Here is a 19,564-nt window from a genome sequence, read left to right as displayed (position 1 = left end):
GCCAATGGCGGGGGGGCCGCCCTGGCGGCTCGCGCGTGCGCTGTCTCCTGTCTCCTCGCGCTCCCCTGAGGCGACGGGCGGCGGGAATGGCGGCGGGAATGGCGGCCGCGTTGGCGTTGCTGGCCCGCGGCGGTGGGCCGACCAGGGGTGAGGAGGGCGCCGGGCTCGGCTCCCGGCTGCGCCGCGGCTGCTCGGGAGGCTGCGAGGCAAGCGAAGGGGGTGGGAAGGGGCCGTGGCCCGCGCGGGAGGCGGCGTCCCGGTGCCCTTCAGGGCCTGAGGCGGGTTCCCTCAGCCCGCGGCGGGGGGTGCCGCCCTTCAAGCCGAGCCCCGGGTCCCGCAGCCTGGGTGCCGGGGGAAGAGTCTCCCTCCGGGGAGGCCCCCAGCCGCGTTGCGTGAGACCCTCCTGGGTGGGTTTCAGCCCCCTCCGCCGGGCGTGGAGGGAAGCAACGGCGCTCAATTCCTTTCCTTCCTTTCAGCCCTGCCCTTTGGGTGCCTCCGCCGACTGCACACGGTGTACCAGTCAGCGGAGCTGCCAGAAACACACCAGATGCTGCGTCAGACGTGCCGGGACTTCGCAGAAAAGGAGCTGATGCCTCTCGCAGCTCAGCTGGATAAGGAGCACCGCTTCCCGGCCGAGCAGGTGGGTGCTGCTCCCCCCGGGAGGTGGGCACGACGGAGGCGGACTGGCTCGTTCAGAGCCTGACTTCCCTCTGCTGCTGGGGTAGCGCCGCTTGGGCCTGAAGCAAAAAGTACATTAAGCTCTGGCTTAGTAGAAAATTGAGGTTTAGATCAACTTCTGTCAGAGTTCGTTGAGTGCGGACATTGTAATGCCCACGGGACATTTTGAGCTCTTTACTTGCGTTTCTCTGTGTCTGACTTTAGTACCGTTGAATTTTCAGTTCTCTTACTGCCTTACCTGTGGGCTGTAATACAACTGACTTATAAAACCAATGAAATACTTTCATAGACTGCAGATAACTGTAAAAATGATTTATAGTGAGGAAGTGTGGGTGACCCAAGTGCATTTCAGATGGTGAAAAGAAGTGATCAGGAGATAGGAGATGCATGTTAGTCATCCTCTGGGGCTGTGAAGAAATTGAGATGCTAATCAAACCTGTGATTTCTCCTGTGGAAAGCAGTACAGACACAGCAGTACATTCTGTGCCATGTTGAGCAGACTAACTCACCTGTTTCACTGCAGTGAAGTACTAAGCTCCAGAAAAATATATACTGTTACATTAGCCAAAAGGCTCCAAATGAGAACAGTCAGAGGCATGCAAGTTTTGTCATACGTCCCTCTTTCTGTTAAGGATTAAGGAAGGATTAAGCCGGGAAAGTCATACTCGCTCTAAGGAAGAAACTACTTTCCACTTTACTTCACTGTTCTTATCTGAGAATTTTACATTTTATTTTTGAGTCTTTTCACTTGAATGTGTAGGGGAAAATTCAAAATGTAAACAGTGTTTATTAAGACAAAGCAACATACATAGAACTAGTTGCTGGCTTTTGTTCATCCTCTGGATTTGATGTGAAGGACTAGTGTTTTGGGTGCCCATACAGGAGGGAAAATATTTGTTTAAAAATTCCCTTGGTTCCTCTTAAAGCAAGCAGAGGCTGGTGACACAGTTATTTCCGCAACACCAAAAGCTTGACATCTTAAATGTAAAAACAGAGGAAAGGTGGTTTTTTCTCTTGTATGTTGCCAAACATTAACAAGAGACCTAGAGTGATACAGTCAGTGCTCTAAAGAGCTTACAGTTAAGAAAGCAGGGGTCCAGCTGAGGAACTTGGGGTGGAATAATGTGGCATGTAACCAACAATTAATGGGAAAGAAAAAATCACCTTCTTGCAAACTGTTCTATGGGTCATTCATTCTGTAAAATTCTTTCCTTGTGCGGTCCTAGGCTGAAGCTCAGCAGACTCAAAGGTAAAGTTCTAATGATTTTTATCAGCTAGATTTCCCATTGAGAGCTTCCTACTGATAGGGGACATGCAAAGGGGAAAGCTTTGGTGGGAGGCTGAGGAAATGTTGGTGGGGTTGTATCTGCCTATTTCAGAAGGCTCCCTCCTTCCCGGTACTGAAGAGAGCTCTTTAAATAAGCAAGAGCCTTGTCTTAGGCAGCAGGCACTGCGTGCAGCTCTTGGCTCTTGTTGAAGTCATCGGGACCTGGGGACACTTACCAGTTGGTACAGTCAGATTCCCATTTCACCAGGAGTTGTGCACATCTTTTCCTCTGTGTGTAGCCCTGCTATGACCTGTTTTTATCTCCATGTGTCTGTGTGTTATTTGCTGGGACACTGGTGGCGCAGAGGGTCTCACTCCTCCATTCCCTGTGTGCAGGTAAAGAAGATGGGTGGCTTAGGGCTGCTGGCTATGGATGTGCCGGAGGAGTACAAAGGAGCGGGCCTCGACTACCTGGCCTATTCCATTGCTGTGGAGGAGATCAGCAGGGGCTGCGCGTCCACGGGTGTCATCATCAGCGTCAATAATGTAAGTGTCTCAGGTTGCATGTGAGGGACAGGTGTGGAACTGAGGCTGGCGTCAGGGGGGTATTGGAGAGGGGTTTGTGGGAGAAATGAGGTCTGTTCCTGTGGAGGGTTCTGGTGTATTGGAGAGCACTTAGAAATTAGGGAGTTACTGGATCGCTTGTACCTTCAAGAGGCACTAACTCAACACTCAATTCTTAAAGTCTCTGTATTTAGGGCCAATACTCAAGTTTGGCTCCGAAGAACAGAAGCACAAGTGGATTGCTCCCTTCACCGGTGGAGAGAAAATCGGATGTTTTGCCCTTAGTGAACCAGGTGATGTGACTGTTACTGTTCCTGTTGCAGAGAATGTAGGGTAGCTTCTTTCCTTAGTCAGGTTTACGATGGACTTTAGGTCTGTGAAATTGTAGCAGTTTGTAGAAAGGTGGTTTATAGCCATTCTGTGTAAACAAAGTCCTAGTGCCCAAGGTATTAACTGCCATCCCCATGGTCCATGCTGAAAATTTTCATCCGCTCTGTGTGAGCAGAGCTCTGGAGATGGACACATCTTAGACAGATGGGCCTTTCCCCTCCCTGTGTGGGTCCTGTGGGAGGGACAGTGGTGACACTACTGCAGTTAAAAGAGGTGCTGTGACAGGGGGTGTGGGCGGGGGGTGGGTTTGCACCCCAGGCTGCCACCGATTGCCTGAGTTTTATTTGCTGGTTCCTTGCTCAGGAAATGGCAGTGACGCGGGTGCGGCGTCCACGGTGGCACGCCTGGATGGCGACGAGTGGGTTCTGAATGGCACCAAGGCCTGGATCACCAACGCCTGGGACGCCTCGGCCACTGTGGTGTTTGCTACTACGGATAAATCCCTGAAGCACAAGGTGTGTTCATTTGGGTCAGTCAGGAAAAAGGGGTGGGTGTAAAGGAGTTGTGCAGGAGAAGCACTTTGAAAAGGCTCTGGGGACTCTGTTTAGAGCCGTTCAGGCATTGAGCAGAGGAGTGGCTGATGTGTGCTGGCTCTGTTCCGTCTCAGCTCTCCCCTCCCTTCTCCTGGTTACCTAGTGTTGTGGTTTGAGCCCAGCTGGCAGCAAAGGACCACAAGGTCGCTCGCTCGCTCCTCTCTGGTAGGATGGGGAGGAGAAAATACAAAGAAAAGCTTGTGGGTCGAGACAAGGACAGGGAGGGATCACTCGCCACTTACAGTCACGGGTGAAAAACAGACTCAACTTGGGGAAAAAAACAAAATCAATTTAATTTACTACCAATCAAATCAAAACAGGATAATGGGAAGTAAACCCAAATCTTAAAACAGCTTCCCCCCACTCCTCCCTACCTCCTCCCGGCAAGAGGTGAGGGGGCTGTGCAGTAGGGGTTGGGGGTCAGTTCATCACACCTCCTTTCTGCCACTCCTTCCTCCTCAGGGGGAGGACTCCTCACTCTTCCCCTGATCCAGTGTGGGGTCCCTCCCACAGGAGACAGTTCTCCATTAACTTCTCCGATGTGAGTCCGTCCCATGGGCTGCAGTTCTTCATGAGCTGCTCCAATGTGGGTCCTTTCTGTGGGCCGATCTTCAGTCACAGACTGCTCCAGTGCGGGCTTTCCCGTGGAGTCATGGCCATCTTTGGGGGCATCACCCTGCTCTGGCATGGGCTCTTCCATGGGCTGCAGGTGGGCATCTGCTCCTCTGCTCCCCTCCATGAGCTGCAGGGGGACAGCCTGCCATCTCACCACAGGCTGCAGGGGCATCCCCTCCTCTGGTGCACCTTCTCCCCCTCTTTCTTCACTGACCTTGGTATCTGCATTGGGGTTTCTGTCACATCCCACTCCCCTCTCTGCTGCAGATTTCCCCTTCTTAAATATGTTATCGCAGAGGTGCTACCACCGTTGCTGATTGGGTCACTCTTGGCCAGAGGTGGGTCTGACTTGGAGCCGTGGAAGCTTCTAGCAGCTTCTCACAGGAGCCATCCCTGTAGCCCCTGCCACACAACCCCAAAACACCTAGACATGTGGCTTCTATGAAAAATGTTTGGAGGAATCCTGTTGACAGCCAGGTAAGTGGGAAGTTGGCAACACTCCTAAGAGTTTTGGGTCTCCTTGCAGGGCATTAGCGCGTTCCTGGTTCCCATGCCAACTGCTGGGCTGTCACTGGGGAAGAAAGAAGACAAGCTGGGAATTCGAGCCTCTTCCACTGCCAACCTGATATTTGAGGACTGTCGGATACCCAAGGCCAACCTACTGGGGCAGCTGGGAATGGGCTTCAAAATTGCCATGGTAAGAGATGGATTGGGGTGCAGCTGTGGTTGTGTAAAGCTGTAGTTCCCAAGTTTACCATTTTCAAAACCATTTTCAGACTTACGATCACTTTGGTGAGGACCACTCACATAAGCTGTTCTGTGTGACATTAAGCAGTTGACCCCTCTTGCTAACGTGGGAGAAATCATTCACAGAGCTTGATGAATCATTAATTTACTGCAGATCCTTACTGCAGCACTTTATTGTAGACTCAATGTGGTGGTTCTCAGATGAAAGAATGGTGATGCTGCTGAGGTGGTGTGTCAGCAGGGGTGGTGTATTTTGATTTTTCTCCTTTCCCAACCCTCTATTCCTCCAGTTTGTACCTGCAGATAAAGGGAAAACATGGCATTTTCCCTAAATACTGTGGCAGAGGAAAGCTGTCCTGGAGGCCCAGAACAACCTCTGGATAGTGTCTAAAGGTGGATGAAATCCGAGTTATGGCATGTGTGTGACTTCTGAGGAGGAGCCAGGCAGCTGCAGAACAGCGCATTCCTTGCAGTGACGCACTACCCCTTGGAAGTGTTCATTGCTCTCTTTGTAGGGGCAAAACACCATTTGTTGGCCTGACTTTTTGAAAAAGGCTGAGCTCCCTGGAGAACAGCCCATTCCATTATGTCCAAAACTAGATGAACCCGCCAGTCACCAACCACTTTTTTAAGACGCTCAGCCCAGGACTTGGGAAGATGAAGCCTTTTCTCACTGTGCTGTAAATTATTCCTGTGCATAGTGAGGCAGGGAAGCAGTTAAAAGCAAAATGGGCAGGTGTTTGAGGTAAGTCAGGTTACTGACTCAATTCACTAGTCATTTTGAAAAATGCTTGCTTCAGTGTGTGTACTGATAAGGGCAAAGAGGAAAACTGACCAGATTTCCTTTTTTTTTTTTTTTTTTTTTTTTCACTTAAAGTAAAATCAGCTGCACAGTGAGCCAGGGGTCTAGCTGAAGGGTTCTTTCAGCCCCTTCCAGAGCAGATGCTGCTCGTTGTGCTGTTTCCCTTATTTTGTACACCTGGCTTCTCTCTGCAGTGCCCAGTACATTTTAAAGCGCTCTATTCCTGCATAACCAGGAATATTCTGAATCAAGGAAGTCTCTGACCACAGGATACTAAGGCTACAGCAGCTCCCCAGCAAGATCAGAAATGTGAGTGTACTATCTTTGATCAAGCATGACTTGACTTAACACATGTATTTTGTTTGTTTCTCAGCAAACTCTGGATGCAGGAAGAATTGGTATTGCCTCACAGGCTCTGGGAATAGCACAGGCAGCTCTGGACTGTGCTGTGGATTATGCTGAAAAGAGAATGGCCTTTGGGTCGCCCATCACAAAGCTACAGGCAGTGCAGGTACAAACCAGGTGGACGAGGCAGCTCCAAGCATCGCTGGTGCAAAGTTCACGTGCGCTCTCAGGCGTGGCTTCTGGCACACAGTGCACTTTGCGCTGTTTGGCCTAAATAGGGTAATAATTTCTGTTTTAAAACACTTAAAACTGATTGTTGGGATGGAGGCCCTCCTTTTCTAGCAATACTGGCCTCAGGGGTGGGAGACTTCTGCTGTATGTTCTTGCGCAGGCAGAGGCCAGCACCTGGAACAAAGGCAGTGTTTGTCGTTGCAGTTTAAGCTAGCAGATATGGCTGTGGCGTTGGAGGGTGCGCGCTTGCTGACCTGGAGAGCCGCTATGCTGAAAGACAATGGGAAGCCCTTCACAAAGGTATTTCCAGCCTTGCATTTGTCCAACAGTGACAACACGGGGCACAGGCTCAAGGCAAGGAAACCGCACTATGTACAGCATTGCTGCATTCGGCGCTTGCCCAGCCAGTGCTGTTGGTGTTTAACCCACCAGCAGATGCTGGACTCTGCTGTCAATCCTCAGGCAGCCTGCTGAGCTGAGTCCTGGTTTTAGCCAAGGGGAGGGAGGTGGCCACTGTCAGCTGGCACCAATGATCAGGCCTGCCTCTGCACAGCTGGTCTGTGGGTGTTCAAGCTCCTAGTGCAAGTGACCTGTTCCTTTTTGTGATAGCTGCACCCTCAGTGATGTTTTCCTTCTCCAAAGGAAGCGGCGATGGCCAAACTGGCTGCATCAGAAGCTGCAACAGCCATTGCTCACCAGGTAACTACTTCAACTGACATCTCTGATACACAGCATGCTGAAAGGGAGTTTGTGTTGTTGCACAAGTGCTTGGGGAAGGTGGCATGGAATTTACTAGATTTTTTAAAAAAAACAAACCCAAACCAACCTGTATGACTGAGGCTGGTTAGTACAGCCATCCTCCTGGGTGTGGGCAGGGATTTGTGGTGGCCTGTGGCAGCTGTATTATTAAAGAAGTCTTCTGTGCCTGTTGCTGTCCAGGGCAGTGTCAAAATTTTGAGTGGGATTAGCAATGGGGGAGAGAACATGGGTGCACCAGTCAGGACTACTAGTAAGTTTGCAACATAGTGAGCAAATGGAGCGGGACTTCTGGTGTCTGCATTTATTTTCCCCTGTCCTTAACAGTGTCTTAGCCAAACATGGTTCACTAACAACTACCTCTGAAGCAATTCATTCTCTGTCTGGGACATCAGTATTGCTCTTACCCAGTTAAAATCCTATTTATTCCTCTGACTGCAAATGGGCTGCAGTCATCCCCACGTCTTCCCTCCAGTTATGCTTGCAGTGGGCTTAGCTCCTTTTAAGGTGGCTGTGTTCTGTAGAAAACAAATTCCTTGACCCTGCTTCCTTTCTAACCTGCTACCTTTGTTTCAGGCCATCCAGATCTTGGGCGGGATGGGCTATGTGACAGAGATGCCAGCAGAACGCCATTACCGTGACGCTCGTATCACCGAGATCTATGAGGGGACCAGTGAGATCCAAAGACTGGTGATAGCAGGTCAATTGCTGAAGGCCTACCGTAGCTGAAGAAGCTGACTAGAGCAAGACACTGCCCCAGAGTGCCTCGTGTAACAGTGCGCAACAGCAATCGAGTCTTGGCCGTCTTCAATGAGGCTAATGATGGAAGTTTTCCTCACCAATGAGTAACTGACCCTCTTGTTAAAATGTGCTGATTCTTCTTTGGACATAGTATGGTGCACAGAAGGCCCTATCTAGGTTTGTAAGTGATGGCTGCGAGTGCCGGAGGGAGGAGGCAACCTGTCCTTGTATGGGAGCGTAGACCTTTTCCTAAGCTGGAGCGTTGTGTTGGTTTGGTAGCGGCAAAATGACTTTGCTGTTCAGTAAAGTCAGCAGCTCTCTCTGCCTGTTTTCCAAAAATTTGTCACTGTGATACTGAATAACCAGTGCCAAAGTTAGAGGCACTCAGACAGGACCCCTGTGCCCTGCTCCAGGCTGGGGTTACACAGCCTCTTCTGATCAGGCTTTGATGAATTTCAGGTGTGGCACACAGCTATGTGGGAGCTCGTAATTGGATACAGCCTGTGTTGAGGTAATCATTGCAGCAGAGCACTCTTCCCTACTTTCAGCAGGAGAGGAGCCAGATGGGAGGACACAGGTACTACCTACGCACAAAGGGCTCTTCGTACAGGCTGGGGTTGCTTCTATGTAGGTGTAAAAACAGGTCAGGAAAAAACCCTTGGATCTTGGCCAGCAGAGCCCAGGAGCCTGCTCACTCAGCCACTTATGGATGTAGGTGTAAAAGCAAAGGACAGAAAAGCTGCACTACCTGAGACTGTGGTTTTTTTTAAGAAAAAAAAAACAAAACCAAAAAAACCTCTGCTCCCAAAGCTGCTTTTACTATACCAACAACTACCCAACAGGAAAGGAAGTACATGAAGTAGCAGCAACAGCCTTTAATCTCTACATGTTTTGGGCAACAAGGAGGAAATTAACAGATGACACAGAAAACCTTACCAGGAAGCTTTAGCAGTAGCACATATCCTCAATCAGTTATCTTTGGCAAAAAATTAACTTTTAGAAGATTCAACAGCCAAAAGAAAAGCTCTAAACTCAGGAAAAGATGGAGACGATTAACACTACAGCCTTTATGGTCCATCTCGTTGTCCAAACGATGAGTAAACTAGAGGTAAATGGTTATTTTCCTGTGGTGCCATTTATTTAATTTGTGTGGAAGGAAAAACAGCAGGATTCTATTACATACAGAGAGCAGAGAAGACAAATAAAACCTAATTTTAAGGAGCACCAGTCCCCACTTTGTTTTTTTCATGCAAATGTGAATTCATTTAGAGTATTTTCTTCCAGTCACAAGACACAGGAGCATAAACCGCCTGGGCCGGCACGCACCAGTTAGACACTGCTTTGAAGTGCAGCAGGCATTTGCTAGTGCAGACATCCCAGAAATATAAATAAACCCTTTGCAGGTCGCTAGAGGGCAACTGCATGTTGGGGCAAAGTCTTCAAGTCTTTAATTTCTCCTTGCTGCTCTCGCAAACCTAAGGATTAACAGAAACTGAGCCAAGCAGGGCATTCAACAGGGAATTTCTACTGGAAAACCATTCTAAAGACTGTGAATGTGTTGTAAATTATGGAGGTCTTCCAGGAGTGAGAGACACTTTTCTAGCTTGATTTCAGCCCATACCACTGCTTGGACGATTGCTGAAGGCTCGTATCTATGATTGTGTAGGAGAAAGTGATATTATTTTATACTTATTTCTCCTTGCAGCCACTCAGCCAGAACAGGAGCTGTAGGGCTGCTTGCCACAAGGAAGTGAGGATTGCAGGAATGCAGTTACTGTTCAGTGCTTGTCTTCACTGACCTCGTGTGCTGAGGTCCAGCTGAAACCCCAGCGACCCAGAGCAGTCAGTCACACTTACTTAGACCATGCCTGCTGCACTGTTTCCCCTCTTTTTAGCTGGCTGCTTCTCTTAGAGCTGCTTTACTGTACCATCAGCGCTTTCAGACTGCTCCTCTTCAACATCACGCCTCCTTCATTTACCAACTCTAAATGACTGCAGCTTCTCCAGAGCAGAGTGAAATTGTCTCTGTACACGCATCATGGCTGACCTAAGGGGGAGAATAGTGATGAACACCTCAGCTGACTGAGAACACAACTGAAGAACCTACAAACTAGATGTATCAAATCCCTTGTGGACCTTCTGCAGAGAATATGGGGGGCAGCTCTTGCAGAAGCCCTGCTGCTGCGCCTGTGACCAGAACCTGCTTTTAGGAATGCATGGATCATGCACTGCATGCCTCCTTAACAAGCTTCTTGCTAGCTCTGACCTCAGTACAGCAGCTGACCTGGCTAACAACTGCATACTTGATGCTAAGTTGCTGAGTGCTGCACCTCTGCCATAGTCTGTATCAAATTACACTGCACATCATCAAATAACAAAAAGGGTGGAGCTGGTTAAAAATCGCTGGTCTAGGTACAGCATGCCAGTCAGGATCCTGAGCCTAGGAATATCTTAAGCTACTCTATTAGAATTCCCTTTGTTATTACCTAAAAACATGCTTTAAAGGCACAAAGGCTTTCCAGTACCTTCCCTGCTGCATAAGTCCAGTGAGGAATCGGTAAGCTGTCACACAGCACTATTCACAGCAGTTCTTTGGGGTAAACGGCATGCTTATGCACAAAGCCTACCCCAGAGCTCTGAGAGCAAAGAACTGGGTTTTCTCAGAGCAAGATACTAAGAGCTTACTCCTCGCTGCTGCTGGCTGAGACAATTTGGCTGTAATACATGTGCATCTGCTCCTCGGGGCTGTTGTTACAGAAGAGAACTGCTGAAAGCGCAAAACACAAACAAGTTTTGCAGCATTAAATAGGGAGCTCTTGCCGAGAGCCACCCCCAGACAGCACTAAACTGGCTAGGTATAGGGTAGGGCCAGGCTTTGAGAAAAGGATCTAGTTACAAGTAAAGCGAGAAGTTTTTATCAATTTACAAACTCGGCCAACATTGCAAAGTTGGAGCACTGAGATGGGAAAAATTGGGTCATACCTAAATAAGAAAGATGTGGGGGAGGAGGTAAGCCACAGCTACAGTTTTCAAGGACATTGTGTTTTCTACCCCACAATGCTCTTAAGTGTACATGAAACTGGTTACGAGGCAGACTACTGGGAATGAAGCAGGGGGAGCCCTAACTAGCAGATTTGATATATTTTATGTCATATCTAAAGCTCACAGTCTCTTCATGTCAGTTGCCACCAGACTAAAGGAAGAGAGGAGCTGTTCTGGGCTGTCACAATTAAATACACACAGGTGAGAAATACTTAACTCTTCCTGGGGCACATGGATGTGAGCCACATCCACCAAGAATGAGGAGCTGCCTGGAGACTGGATCCCTTCTGAAGCATCTGACTTCCTTGGCACACAGCAGGATGGGGCTCACCTCTCAATTTCACACAATTTTGAAAAAAAACCAAGCATTGTCTCAACCTTCCAAGTTTAAGCAGTGTATACAGTGTTTTACAGGACTCAGCTGAAATTGCTGTAGTATTGCTTTCACATTAGACTAGTCTCCTCTACTAGTCTTTTCTGACACTGTTAATCTATAAGAAAAATAGTACAAATTATTTTGACTTTATATCAAAATTTTGTTTTGCCTAAGTAGAGAGCCCTCATTATACACACAGACCTGGCAGCAGCCACACATTCAGGTTATGCTGGGGATCTTAGAAAGCATGACAAATACCAAATTTGAAAGACATCCTGAAGTAAAAAAGCAAAGCACCTATAAGAACAACAAGAAGAAATGGAATAGAGGTAAGAAAACATGACAGTGTTGTAACTTGAATGAAAAATGCAGTTTACTACTGTTAAGCTAAAAATTTATTTCAAATTCCACTCCATCACTACTTGTATAAAAAGAAAAATACTTGGAAACCTTCCCTCCGCTTCCACCCCCAAGGAGGTCAAGACTAAGCTGGGGAAGCCACTCAACCGCCAGTATTTCCTAATTGCCTCAGTTACTTCTTCCCCTTCTCTCACAGAACATGCTGTACTTCCACATATAAGACAGGAAATGTTCATCTCGGCAAAACACTTCTGAATGTCACACGATTAAAAGTGCAGCACTGGCCACCCTGGTGTGCTCCTGAGCCTCCACAGGCAGCGCAGTACAGCCCCGCAGCCAGGCTGGGCACCGATTTGACAACTCCCTGGATCGCTCCCATCAGGCCAATAGAGACACAGAATGACCAGCTTGCATTTCTAATACATTTCACCCATACTGGCTGGCCAGACAACCCCAGGTCATTTCTGAGCTCATAATATTTGCAAGATTAAGTGTGACCTTGGGGAAATTTCAAAACACAAACAGTAAAATTTCTAAGCTGACTATTCCCAAAGACAAAGCAGAAAACCAACTCTAGAACTATTAACAGGTTTGTACGTTACAATTCTTTGCTACAGACACGCTCTATGTCTATCACTTTTTGGCCAGTATCCTTTTACCTTCCCATAAGAAGGCTTATGTTAGTCAAACATTACCAATGTACTTATGTTAGTCAAATATTACTAAAATTTTTTTTTCTGACAACTTTTCAGAAGAAAGGGCAGGTGGTTTGGCGATCTCACTGCAGGACTTGGTGTCAAGTAGTTTTTTATTAAAGAGTTCAACAGAATGTTAAACCAAGAAGGTATCAACAACCGTAGCAGCCACAACAGGGACAGGGAGCCCTAGGCCCTACATGGCCTCCGGAAATCCAGAGCACCCCGAGCAGCTTCTACAGTTTCATCCTCAAGCTGAGAAGACACATAGTCAGCCAGACTGAAGAAACAAGGACAAAAGGTGTGTCTGTGCAGAGAGGGCCCAGCAGCTCAGTAGCGAGGTAGGAATCTGCTTCTAATTCCCCTGAATGCTGAGGTTGTTCTAGATGGGAGAGCTGTGGGACAAAGCTTTACAGCTTTACCTTACTCAAAAAACCTAGGAGAATGCTTTGCCCTCTGCAAGTGTAATAGGTTTGTATTTAGAACAGTTATGCTTCAGTTAACCTCTGCAAAGCACCAAAATCCTTTTCCCGCAGGTGGCAGCTACTGTTGCACACTGAAGGGGCAGCAAACATTTTTCAGTCCAGTTTTTGCTCACCTGGCAGGTGGGACCTTCCGCCGGGGAAGCTGGGCAGTCCGCTCGGTGCAGGAAGCTCTACCTACCTGTGGGTTCAGAAACCAAGTGTCGCAGTTACAGCTCAGTCTCTTGGTGCAAGTCAGAAGGTCGCAGTGTGCGGGAGGGCAGTAGAGCTTAAAAAGGCACGTCAAGATTTTTCTGGAAAGCTAAATTAATTCTTATTAAGCATTTGTCCATTAGTACTTATAGAACTTTTTCCAGAATCCTTTTTAAGTGTAGAAAATAATTCGTAGGCATGCTTTCCTGGCAGGGACTAAAAAATACCACTTGTAAAACAGAGAAAGACCTTTTATTTTAATTCCAAAGGCAGGAGGGAACTCCTGTGCATTGCTATCAGGTGGGTGGAAGAGCTGGAAAGATAAAGCAGTAGCGAACAGGATCTAGAGATTTTATTCCACTGGTTGGAACCTCTGGGAAAAAAAAAAAACCAAACCAAAAAAGTGTCTTTTTTAATCTCTCTGAATATCCTCATCAATATTTTATTCAGCTTAAGTTTGAGGTATGTAGCTGAAAACTGATGCCTTTCTTTTGTCCCAAGCTGACTGCAAGTCTGGGACCTGACACCTGCTATGAACAGTAAAAGCAGATTTTTAATTAAAAACTATTTATTTCATTAAGAAGTGACAGTTACCTGACGACGAGCATTGCAGGCACATGCTAGAAGAAATGCTTTCAACTAAGTGAAAGAGATGAACTGGGGGGAAAAAAAATAAAAAATAAAGAAATAGAATGAAGTCACAACATCCCCACCACCACAGCTGCCCACCCACACTTGCTAAATCTTGGAGCCCTCCATGCCCCCCGAAGGGCTGTGCTGCTGCTTACTGTTTCTTCAGATGTTTCACCTGTCTCAGAGATCTGTTACAGCCAGCGCAGAGGCCATCATCCCCATCAGCCCCTCTGACTGACCAGTGGCAGACTTCCCTGAGAACAGAGGAAGACATTAATTAATGACAGTACACACGTGGCTGGACAAAATTTTCTACCATGCTAAATATGCTCTTCTTGTAACATCTGGAAGAGCAGAAAGGATCGGACATTTCACCAAAGCTTCCTTACCTGTTGTAACAAAACTGTACCCCAAAGTAATGTTAGTGTTCCGTCAGATTCATTCTTAAACATTCCTGTTTTCCTTCCAGTCAACTAACAGTTACCAGCATCTATCAGACTAACAAGAGCTATGAGCTTTTGGGAGAGCTCCCCAAATCCGATTTGGCAGAGTATTTTAAAGGAAAAAAATTCTAGTTAGCTAGGGAAGCCTTTCAGTCAAAAAAAAAAAAAACAAACCAGAACTGGAACTGCTGGTTTAAAATAAATAAATAAAAATCCACATTTTAACAGGCTACAGGTACAAAGCAGTCAACACGCAAACTCCAACCAGTCAAAACAGTAAAGGACAGTTTTCTTTTTCTTTTTTCCTTTTTTTTTTTTTTTCTTTAAGGGGCAGGGGCATGGAAAAAATACAGCACACTAATGAAACAAAATGCAAAAAATACAAAAAAATAGAAAATAGAAAAAATGTATTTACAAGTGATACATTACTATGATCAGAAAGCACAAAGACAATTGCTGCTATAATACATGCACTGGGTCAAGAAGGAACTACTAAAAACCTGCAAGGGAGCTGTTTGTAAAAAAAAGAAAATTAAAAAAAAAAAAAAAGAAAAAAAAAGACACCCCCACTCCCTCCCCCCTCAAACGAACAGGGTTGGGTTTGAATTTTTTTCTTCCCTAGTTTGCTACATTGATCAAAATCAAATATCCCCTAAAGTCCATGAGTACAATCAGTACAAATACTACACTTGTTTTTAAACTGCAGGTTCAGTTGTAGGAGGGGGGGAAAAAAAGAGCAGCTCATCGTAGATCCATATACAAGAAAGCCATAGTAAACTGCTCTACATGCTAAAAATTACAGCAAGCCCCTGTCTGCTACATAGCATGATCTTAGCAGGTTTTCCTTTTTATTTATTCATATATATATCTATATGTGTGTATATATATATGTATAAAAATCGTGCCCTTTTTCACTGCAACATGACATCTGGGTGGAAATGTAACTTGTTACAACAAATTTTTATATGTATACTGCAAGAAGTCACTCAATGTCTGTGGATTTAATAAGTAACCTCACACCACAGGAAATATTTAATAAATCAAAAAAACCCAATATTGTGACAGAAGACCTTCTGTCTCAGTTCTTTTCAAAACCGAAGTCCAGCAGGAAACTGGTCCCAATGTCCATGAGGGGTTCTCTGAAGAAGCTTCAGTTTGCTTAAACGTTATTTCTTTTAGTGTTCACAAGTTTCTGAACGACTTCAAGCCGTTCTCAGTTTCAAGTCTGTCTCTTCCTCTCTCACACAGGTAATAGTCTGGTGCTAATCCATCCGAGTGAGGAAAAGAGGAAAGTGGCTGCAGTTGCACAAAGGGTCCCCAGTTCCACATCTGCAGGGAGAACGGAGTCACACGGAGCTCCAGGATCTTAGCTTTTTTTTCTTTTCCTCCTTTTAATACAAAGTCCTTTCATACAAGTCCTGTAGTTGGTACCTTCCCAAGTACCAGCCAGTCCAGCTTTAGGAGATGACAAAGCCACAAGTTAAAGTGAAAAGGACCAAGGCAGAAGTTCAGGTCACTTTCTATCTGTTCCATCATACTTCCAGGAAACGGGAGCTGCTGGACTTGGAGTGGAAAGGCTCAGACCACATGCGACGTAGATCGCCCTAGGCAGGAAAACAGCAGAAGGACCATGCCTTCAGAAACTTTAAAGTCCACTTAGAACTCAGATTTTAAAATGCATATATAATTGCAAGCATGTCTTAATGTTTTAAAGCAAATTTATTCTTCACCTGTTTTGCAAATTACAATAAAGACAGTAAAAAATAAATCCTTTCCCTGTCAGGCCAGAACGTCTTATTTTGGTGGCAGATCTACCCCAAATGGCTTTGTGATAGGAAGCAAATATTTATGCAGGTGGAAAATTCTGTCCTTTCTTAGGCTCTGCTCTGCAGAGTGCTAGAAGTGTGTTTCAACAACAGCTCTGTAACAGGAACGGCTACGTTTTAAAATTTCAGTTCAGAGCAGGTGACTGGAAAGTGGTAAACAAGGATCTGCCTCTCCAATCTCTGTTCGACCTTTGTGCACGCATTCTTTCATGACCAGCTGGGCGAGGACAAATTCACTTATTTAATTAAAACAGCATTTAATACTTCAGAATGTAGTTAGTTTATAATTACTGGCACTTTACGTACATCAATTATCTTCTGTTTCAGCGACTCATCTGTCGGTTACTCAGTCCTCGAAAATGAAGATTCACCCCAACAGCACCAGTACCTTAGTTCTGGGCCAGGGCTGTTAAGGACACGCGTCATCCTCACGAGAACTGCTGCCCAGTGCAAGAACACTGACCCCGCTTCCAGGTGACCCCCAGAGCTTCCTGCTGTGAATATATAATCCTGTCTTACCTTTAAATAGGCCATGGTGAGGAGCGGCAATAAAGTAAATGGTACCAAATAGAGTAGGGCAGGCTGGGCTGCCCGGTGAATACGAGAAGCTACTGTTGCAGTTAATAGACCTGTAAAAGAAAAAAGTGACTATAAATATCTTTAGGTTGCATATGGATGTTGTCACTAAATTCATCCACACGTGGCTCCCTTCCCCACCATTTTAAGAGACAGGCTGTGGAAAAGTTACTTACCTGTGCTTTGCTTCCCTGAATACAATTGAAACAAACAAAACAGTGAAAAATTATTCTATTTTAATACTAGGCTGTGTTGAGCCACTTGCTCCAGTTTTGAATCTCAAAGACTCAGCTAAGAATAACTCAAACAAAACGCAACAAAAGGCAAAGGGGAGGAAGCTGAATGCACCACAGTGAAGTGCTACTCCAGTGCTGGTACCTCTTGAGACTGTCAGTCTGACGCCCCTAGCCTGAGAAACGGCGGGCTGAGAGGAAGGACTGTACACACCAGGAATGGTTTTCCTGGATACTTGCCGAAAGGGAATGTAGGGGGAAAGATGGGGTGGAGGGGGGAGGCTATTGGTAGGAAATGATCTTTCCTTTTCATCCTCAGAAGGATTGCAGGAGGTCAGGATATGCACACACACACGTCCTTCTGAAAAACTTATTTTATGCTGGGGAGGAGAGGATGGCTACATCAAATTATAAACAGCATTCCAGTTGTGACTTTTTACCATTTGCTGTATGTACTACAACGTCACAGGATCATAAGCATTAACAGTAGAATACAAAAATGCAAGAATTATCTAGATGAATTATCTAGATGTACTCTTGCACAGCATAGTCCATCTAGAAACTCCCATATTTTTCCCAGAACCCAGATACAAGCTACAACACCTTCTATGCTAGTAAAGCAAAGTATAAGAAGTTGCTAACAAAAATACACTGATAGTCTCTTTCATCCTCCAAATAAAAACAACAACAACAAAAAAAATCTTAAAAAGACGACTGTAGAAGGATTTTTCTCCCTAGACCATGCCAATGAAACCCAAAGAGAAGAGGATTAAAAAACCCATAACCAAGCGTTCTCTCAAAGCCTCTTTACACTTGTTTTCATCATCTTTTAAACCTACTACAACAATCCCACTTCTGCTCACTAAGCAGCTATCCGTATTACACTAATTACTCACCTACAAAATATCCAATAAGTGTGCAGTGAAAGTAAGAGACCTTCTGCATACGTCCAGAGATGTTCCCTGGTCCTGGGGCACCACAGGAATCACTGTTGGCTTGCTTTTTGTAGTTATCGTAACGCAGGACAAAGCAGAGCAGAAGACCTGGCATCACAATATCTCCGATCCCCAGCATAGAGAAGTGGCTGCCTGTGGAACTAGAGAGCAACTGAAATTGGGTTCATGCCCAAAACACAGGGTGACAAGCTCTAGACTCCTCCACTTTGGTTTTGAGCTTCATTTTGCACATCCCTTCTTTCTACCTGCAAACTTTTATTTATGTAGTAGAAGCTAAATGCTGCCTACTGAGTATTTTTTCCTCAATGATTACACCACCACCTCAGCTCGTTTTAAACATACCCATTTTGACAGTAATGACATGTTGCTCCAAACCAGTTTATTTCTGCCAGCAGTGTTTAAGCTGCTTTTGCTCTTAACTCACTCAGTGAAACAGATCCATCAACTCAGTATTTCAATCATCTCTCTTCTAAGCGTTAATGGGAGGTACCAGCTGACCGTTTTATCAAACTGTTTAACACTGACAGACACTGCACCTTCATTCCCAAGTACATAGATTGCCTCTAATACAAGGCAGTAAATCGATTTATAGACTTCTTAGATTTTTGGCCTCATTCAGACAGAACACATAGAAAACTATAGTCTCACCAGATTCCCAGAAAAGAGCCAATTGTTGAGTAGATTAAGAACTAAAATTGCCCATGATCTTAAATGCAAGGTATTTTTCATGAAAATGAAGCCAAATTAAGTTATCACAAAGTTGACAAAATGAACAATTTCGGTTTTACCATTGCAGACAATCAACTCTTAATCTCTGTTATTTCAGCATCCCAACATCTAAAGAGACAAGAATAGAGTAAATATGCCAACGTAACCTACTGCATAACTGCTGACGCATTGGAGCTTGCTGCCCAATCAGGCCTACGCGTATCTGGTTAAAAATCTGAGACATCAAGGAACCCCTGCAGTAGAGAGATGTGGAATAATCTCCCTCCAACACAGCACTTACCCGGTAAGCCGTCCTTGCTGAGATCAGTTTCCAACTCCCTTCCCAATCACTTGCAATTACGCAGTAATCAAGACTATTCTGATGTTTTAATAAACCTCAGGTCTTTTGCTTTTAAGCATTAGGTCATAAATCTTACCATAGCAGTCATTAAACTGTAGAACTCATGTGTTGAAAAGGGTATCCTGTTCTCAACAGGCCACCTTTTAACCTAATTAGGACCATTTCTGCATGCTATGAGTCAGCAAATGCAAAGTGTCCAACCCTCACTACTTGTTATATACCTTCTGATCACGAAGAGGGAGTCACTAAATGGGGAACTAAGTTGATATTTTCCAAAAGAATTAGTACTACCAAAGTGTATGGGGAAGGAAAATTTTTTTTATATAGTACAGTAAAAGAACTGCTGATTTTACCTTGGAAATACAAGTTTACCAGGCAGCGACAGACGGGGAACATCTCTACCCACGTTTGGTCCCAGGTGAAGTTTCCGGGATAAAACATCAAGGGGATTATCAGCTGGCTGTGTGGCCACTTTCACCATAACATTGCTGTTAAAGATGTAGGCAGAAAAAAAGACCTACGGAGCAAGGAAATAATCAGAAATTACAAACTGCAACTATAGAGCAACTCAAAGCTGCGTGTATTTTTGCTTTACTTATTCAAGAAAAGAGAGGATGTTGTCCAAGTTTTCCATACACATACATTGTATATATGATGATAAAAGGCAAAATATATTTAAAAAATTTAGATAAAGTTTTTTACACCATTAATCCTCAAGAATAACTGGAGTGTACTTTCTGATATCAAGATATTGATCAATATCTTAAGATCCTTTGGCAAAAGACCTGTCTGAGCTACAAGTAGTAGTCCAGGAATACAAAGGCCGGTAAGAGGATACTGAAAATGGGAGAAAGCTTGAAAGCAGAGAAGAGGTAAGTGCAGTGCTCACTCATAAAGGGAATGATGCCACACTTGTTTCAAACAGGCTGTTACGCTATAGCTCATCACACTGGGAAACTGACTGACTGCCAGAGCTGTCAGCAAGTGCTTCCCTGGATCAGTACTCACGTGT

At 45.4% G+C, this 19,564-nt stretch overlaps 2 protein-coding genes across 5 annotated transcripts in view; one reads left to right on the top strand and one right to left on the bottom strand.

Moving 5' to 3' along the window:
- The first annotated feature begins 22 nt into the window (after window positions 1-22).
- Window positions 23-8,887, top strand: ACADS (acyl-CoA dehydrogenase short chain). Of its 3 annotated transcripts, none has more exons than XR_011326689.1 (10): window positions 23-147; window positions 477-640; window positions 2,342-2,491; window positions 2,691-2,802; window positions 3,203-3,354; window positions 4,574-4,744; window positions 5,970-6,107; window positions 6,377-6,472; window positions 6,782-6,871; window positions 7,505-7,644. XR_011326689.1 is itself a non-coding variant. In XM_069795234.1 (10 exons), the coding sequence occupies exons 1-10, from the start codon at window positions 87-89 to the stop codon at window positions 7,655-7,657; spliced, it is 1,254 nt and encodes a 417-aa protein (XP_069651335.1). In that variant the 5' UTR covers window positions 23-86; the 3' UTR covers window positions 7,658-8,887. The 3 variants fall into 3 exon arrangements, 2 of the variants coding, with proteins under 2 accessions (XP_069651335.1, XP_069651336.1); XM_069795234.1 differs by having other exon boundaries at window positions 6,815-6,871; window positions 7,505-8,887; XM_069795235.1 differs by lacking the exon at window positions 23-147 and adding an exon at window positions 1,899-1,927 and having other exon boundaries at window positions 579-640; window positions 6,815-6,871; window positions 7,505-8,887.
- SPPL3 (signal peptide peptidase like 3) overlaps window positions 8,446-19,564 on the bottom strand; it is a 67,380-nt gene continuing 56,261 nt past the window's right edge. For both annotated transcript variants that reach the window (XM_069795236.1, XM_069795237.1), the window contains exons 8-11: window positions 18,906-19,069; window positions 17,424-17,623; window positions 16,238-16,347; window positions 8,446-15,496 (exon numbers count right to left, since the gene is read on the bottom strand). In XM_069795236.1, coding sequence (XP_069651337.1) covers window positions 15,425-15,496; window positions 16,238-16,347; window positions 17,424-17,623; window positions 18,906-19,069 — 546 coding nt within the window. In that variant the 3' untranslated portion in view covers window positions 8,446-15,424. The remainder of the gene's footprint in view (window positions 15,497-16,237; window positions 16,348-17,423; window positions 17,624-18,905; window positions 19,070-19,564) is intronic.

The sequence above is a fragment of the Haliaeetus albicilla genome, chromosome 10 (genome assembly GCF_947461875.1).
Source record: "Haliaeetus albicilla chromosome 10, bHalAlb1.1, whole genome shotgun sequence".
Lineage (NCBI taxonomy): Eukaryota > Metazoa > Chordata > Aves > Accipitriformes > Accipitridae > Haliaeetus > Haliaeetus albicilla.
Note: the sequence above shows the minus strand (reverse complement) of the source record. Positions and strands in the feature narration are given on the sequence as shown.